At 43.2% G+C, this 6,000-nt stretch overlaps 1 protein-coding gene across 1 annotated transcript in view; it reads right to left on the reverse strand.

Annotated features, from left to right (window-relative positions):
- PWP2 (PWP2 small subunit processome component) overlaps nucleotides 1–1,824 on the reverse strand; it is a 40,812-nt gene extending 38,988 nt beyond the window's left edge. The window contains exons 1-2 of the mRNA XM_036747080.1: nucleotides 1,715–1,824; nucleotides 674–786 (exon numbers count right to left, since the gene is read on the reverse strand). Of these exons, the coding sequence (XP_036602975.1) occupies nucleotides 674–786; nucleotides 1,715–1,732 (131 nt within the window). The 5' untranslated portion in view covers nucleotides 1,733–1,824. The remainder of the gene's footprint in view (nucleotides 1–673; nucleotides 787–1,714) is intronic.
- Between the last annotated feature and the right edge of the window lie 4,176 nt (nucleotides 1,825–6,000).

The raw sequence follows: 6,000 nt of genomic DNA on the forward strand, positions 1-6,000 counted from the left end.
ATTCCAGTAAATTAAATTCCACAGACTTTAAGATAGGGAAATGACTTTTTGTTTGGAGAGAAGTGACTTTAAAGGAGAGTTCAACTCTTCCATACTTGAAAGAGAAGCTTGGACAAGAACCCTGCTGTCAACTCCCAATCCAACGCTCTGCCTACCACAAGATGGGATCTTGAACTTCTTTAACTCTAATATCTATTCCCTTTTACCAATAAATTTGCAACCTGGTCCTAGTTGCACATGTAACAACATCATGTGGCTTTATCCAGATCCAGTCCTGTAACCTTAGCACCTCTCTCATTTAGCCAATAGTAAAAACTGTCAAAGCTAAGTCTAAGAAGTTGTCTCTTTCCTTGCTACACCATCAGGTCTAAGCTACTATCGCTACGTATTTTCCTAAAATTATATATGATATTCCAAGAACAGTACAAAATGACTTCATAACACTGAATTTTGGTCAAGAAATTAACATTAAAGGGGTGTGAATTCTACGGCTAGTTCTGACTTAGCGACACCCCTCGGAGACTATCCTCTGTAAAGTGTGGGTGAAATATGCTCAACACACAACTTACCTATAAAAATTAAAGGGGGTAAAAACAGCTTTGACATCCAGCTAAGCCAGCAGGTGTGTTATAGAGGCAGAAAGTACTTACTGTTAGCCTTCTAACATACTCACTTCTTTAGATCAAAGACGGTGACTCTATTTCCCACCGGGCTGATGACAGAATTTCCATCAGGAGTAAAGTTCAAGTTCCCACAGCGATAGACTGTACCCAGCAAATTTGAAAACTGAAGAAAACAAAATACATTTGCCTTAAAACCAAGACTGTGATCTTGTTATTCCTAAGAGGTCTTAAGTATTCAGGAAAACAGCAATGGGGAGCCATGGTACCTTCTCCACAGGGCCCAGGGTCCAGGTAAGCTATACCTTCGCCCTTGGCTTACCTATACCTAGTTTAGAAAGGACCATGATGCCTGATGCTGCTGATACTAATGATGATAAATATCTAGCATTTACACAGTCCTTACTATGTGCCAGGTGCTAGGCAAAGAGTGGCAAATACTCCCTCTTTTTACCCTCGCAACGACCCTGAAAGATAGACACCCCTAATTAGCCCCCTTTTTCAGATGAGGAAACTGAGGCTAAATGCCCAGCTGGCAAGCTGACCTTCCTGACCTCCAATGCTTAACACAGCACCTGACACACAGTAGATGCTTAATACACGTTTATTGATTGATTGACTGACTGACTGCTGGTCCGGCGTCGCCACCCCATTGCCAAAGCGGGAATGCGAGCCATTGGCTCAAGCACCTCGGGGGCACAGCGGTGTCCCCAAAATAAAAAGAGAATGAAAACTTTTTGCCCCCCCGCAAACAGGGACTTGAGCAAAAAGCTCATGCGCGTTTCGATGACCGCAGCCCACGTGCTAGGCTGGGAACCGCGACTTTCCGCTTCCCTCCCCCCAGGCCGGTCCTCGCCGCTCTCCTCCTGCTGCTCCGCTGCCTCCACCGGGGACCCGCGGCTCCGAACCCTCCCCCTTCCCCTGGGCTCCCCAACACGCGGCGGACGCCCGCGCGCTCCCTCTCGGCTCCCCCGACTCCGCCACCCCACCCCGCTCTCCAACACGGCCCATGCGCAGTGCGGCGCCGCGCTGCACGGTGTGGGCCAGGGGGTGGGGGTAGGGGTCTGTCTCCCCAGGGGCCCCTCCACGCTCACCCGGTAATTGAACTTCATCTCCGCGGTGTCCGCATGAGCGTCCCGCCACCACCCGGTTCAGCCAGGTTCGCGGAGATCTGGACTTCCGGGGGAGAGGAAAGGTAGGCCATAGATAGGATAAGTATTCGATAGGGAAGGGGCTGCGCCCCCTCGTGGCTCGGAGGGGAAAGTGCTCCACTCTTCTTAATCGTTCAACCAAGGTTGCCAAGAAAGCACCGCGTAAATCTAGGCGTGCTCTCAGAAGAGAGCGTGTAGTAATCACTCGCCTCTATTTGGAGCCTTAAGGTTTGCAAATCTCGTTGGATCCTCACAGCAATCCTGGGAGGTAGGAGTTATTGAGACCGTACATAGAGTCAGGAAAACCTAAGTTCAAATTCTGTACTTACTAACTGTGCAACCCTGGGCAAGTCAAATTCCCTCACCTGTAAAATGGGGGTAATTAGAGCACCTGCACCCAGAGTAGTGGTGAGCACCAAATGAGATAATAATTGTAAAACACCCAGCGCTATATAAATGTTAGCTGTCGTTTATTATTCCCATTTATAGATGGGGAGACTGAGGCAGGCAGAGGTTAAATGGTTTGCTCAAGGTCACACAACTAGTAAATGTCTGAGACAGGATTTGAACTCAGGTCTTCCTAACATCATGTCCAGGTTCACCGTGCCACCTAGCTTCCTAATAGAAGGAACGCGCACACACACACTCTTCCATCTTCATCTGGATCCACACTGCCAAGTGCTCCCAACTCTAATCCATGATTGCATAAGTGACTCTCCCCACCCCACCCCATTCTCTTCCCCACATTGCTTGCCTTTCTCCATTACCCCATCTCTATCTGCCTCTATATCCGCTCCAAGTCATTTGTCTCTGTACCTTCTGTGCCTCATTAAAATATGATTGAAGCATTATTCTCCTCTGCCACCATGGTCTTTCTCAGCAAGTACTCAAAGAACAGGCCATGCTTGGCGCCCCCCCCATGTAAAAATTCCATAAATGATAGCAGTTCAATTCTAAATAAAAAACTGATACATTTAAAAATATTAATTCATTTAAAAATAACAATTGTAAACCCATTGCATACTAACATTACATATTTTTATGAAAACTGTTTTCCAAAGGAAAATTTTGTGGAATGTCATTCTTTTACATATTTTTGCAAATCTTAATGTCCTGTTTAACAGAAGACTTATTATTATCATTATTATTATAAGAAGAAGAAGAAGAAGAATATTAATTCTTTGTCTATGGTACCATTCAGCAAAATGTAGTAACTTTATCTCTTTTAATTAGGTCTGTTTTTGCTTTTACTTTCTCCATGATCATTATTGCTAACCTTATCTTTTTTTTTTACTTCAGTAGAAGTGTAATAGATTTTGCTCCAGCCCTTTGTTTTAATGCTGTATGTATCTTTCTATTTTAAGTGTCTCTCTTATAAGTAACATATTGCCGGATTCTGGTTTGTAATCCATTCTGCTATCCTATTCTGTTTTGTGGGGGAATTCATACCATTCACATTCACAGTTACGCTTGCTAACTATGAATTTCCCTCTACTGTATTCTCTTATTCTTAGCCTTCTTCTTTTTTCCCGGACTCCTCTTTAAGATCTGTAGGCTGGAAAAATGAGCAAACAAAAAAAGAACTTTATCATAAGGAGCTATTATGGGAACAGGGAAGCTCAAGATACAGACACAGAAGAAGAGAATGACTCTAAAACATCTACAGGTAAAGCCTCAAAGATAAATGCAGCTTGGACACAAGTTCAACAAGAATTCCTAGAAGAGTAAAAGCAAGAATTAAAGAAGGTACTTAAAATGATTTTAGAAACCAAATGAAAGCAATAAAGGAAAGAATAGGAAAAAAGTCAATAACTAGAAAAGAAAGATATGAAAAGAAAATTAACAACTTGAAAAAAGAGGTACAAAACCTCACTGAAGAAAATAATTATTTGAAAATTAGAACTGGCCAAATAAAAGCCAATGACTACATGAGACATCAAAAGAAACCAATAGAACAAAGTCAAAACTAAAAAAAGAGAGAGAGAGAAGAAAATGTGGAAGTATCTCATGAGAAAAATTTTAAAGTTCTACTTTGCCCTCTGGTTGTAAGATATCTGGATAGTTTTTGTTTTGGGTTTTTTTTTTTATGATTTCTTGAAATGTGATGTCTAAGGCTCTTTTTTGGTTCATGGTTTTCAGGCAGTCCAGTAATTCTTAAATTATTCCTACTTGATCTGTTTTCGAGATCATAGTTTCTCCTATGAGATACTTCCATGTTTTCTTCTTTATTGTAAATTTTCTTTTTTTGTTTGCTCATTTTTTCCAGCCTACTTCTTGACTTTGGATTTTATGGTCATGCTGGGCACCATTGGCGTGCTGGAAGGCTTTGTAGGTTTAGAGCAATGGTGCTGTCAGCTCCTCTTTGGTCTGGGATGCTGCCCTCTGCTCTTGGGATCAGAGCCACCTTTATAGCTACCATATGCTTCCTGGAATTTGTTCCATGCTCTGCACAGCTGGGCCAATGATCATGGACTGCTCCTTTCCACCCTGGATTTGTGACACGGATGTGAGTGGTGGGCAACAGATGGCACCTCGTCCTGCACCCAGAGATTGCTGAGGGATCCCCTGGGATCTCTGTTGTCCTGTCTTAGTCTGCTCTCAGTCCCTGGGCTTGGGAATGGTTGTGGTTACCACAGCTACTCATGCTGTTGGCCAGCCCCTTCCCCAGTGTCTTCAGACCTCTTTGTTTAGCTTCCTAAGTTGCCCAGGCTGGAAAAATGAATCATTATAATCATTCTTCACTGCCCCAGCTAGAATTCAGTCTAGTGCATTCTCTAGATCTTTGTCAGGGAAGTGTGGAAGATAGCTAGATTCTAATGCTTTTTCTTATTTCACCATCTTGGCTCCTCCTCTCTTAAGCTAATTCTTAAAGGAAGCTAGAGATTCAAAGAGGAAGAGGTAAAGAGGTAGGGCATTCCAGGCATGAGGGGCAGTCATTGCAAACCCACAGAGATGGGAGATGGAACATATCCTATGTCAAGGATAGTGCCTGTAGTACAGTAACCACAGGGGCCAAGCAAGGTTAGAATCAGAACTATAGCTTCCAGCATTCAGCGTGGATGGGACCAAGTTTACAACTCCCATCAAGCTCTAAGTGTTTCCATTCCCAGAAGCCTTTAGGCAGGTAGTGATTGAGCCATTATTGTAGCTTCCCATGAGATGGTGGTAAAGAGGCCCAGTGTAAACCCTAGGATATCATAGGGATCATAAATTTAGAGTTGGAGGGGTCTTCAGAGGTTATTTAGCCCAAACTTCTGAGGGCATCTCAGAGAGGTTAAAGGATTTGCCTAAGGTCATACAGGTAGTGTTACAGACAGAATTTGGATTCACTCAACTCCAGAACTAGTGTTTTTGAAGAGGATAGATCCTATCCCTTTTATCATTTCTTGAAGTACAGTATATTCCATTACTTCCATATACTATAATTGGCTCAGCTATTTTCCAGTTCATGGGCACCTTCTCAGTCTCCAATTCTTTGCCATTGATATTGTAAGTATTTGTGTGTGAATAGATGGAGAGAAAGAGAAAGAGAGAGAGAGAGAGAGAGAGAGACACTCTCTGACTTTAACTCTTTCCTCCCCAGGTTGTACTCCAGACTTTCTACCATGCCCCACAGACAATCCAGGCACCTCCTCCCACCCTTCTCAACTTCTTTTTATGTGCTGCCTTCCCTCATTGGAATGTAAGCTCCTTGAGGACAGGGACTGCATTTCTTTCTGCTTGCATTCCCAGCTTTGCATAGTGCCTGGTGCAATAAATAGTGAGCACTTAATAAATGCTGGTTTACTGACTGACTGCCTGACAGATTCAACAACCTTTAGGGCTAGAGAGTAAGAAAATATCCAGAAGCACAACTCTCACCGTTGTTTAAATAGAGGGCAAGCAAAAAATAAAAACTAGAGCTCTGAAAAGATCACAATATGGGGATGGAGCAGAGATAGTTTATAGCAACAGCCCCTCAGTAGGGATGGGGATATGCACATTGCACCTCACACCATATAGAAAAGGTTAAAGGAAGGACTAAATCTCCAGAAGCTCCTTGGGCAGATACTACATCACCATGGTTTTGCGTATGTAATCACAACTGTAATCAGCATGAAAACATGTGGTGGGGAAAACACTGGATTTAGACTGAGAGGACTTGGCTTCAAAAATCTCCAATTTACCACCATTGTGGGCAAATCATTTAGCCTGGTCCTCATTGCCTCATCTGTAAAACAAAAGCATTG

The sequence above is a fragment of the Trichosurus vulpecula genome, chromosome 2, assembly GCF_011100635.1.
Source record: "Trichosurus vulpecula isolate mTriVul1 chromosome 2, mTriVul1.pri, whole genome shotgun sequence".
Lineage (NCBI taxonomy): Eukaryota > Metazoa > Chordata > Mammalia > Diprotodontia > Phalangeridae > Trichosurus > Trichosurus vulpecula.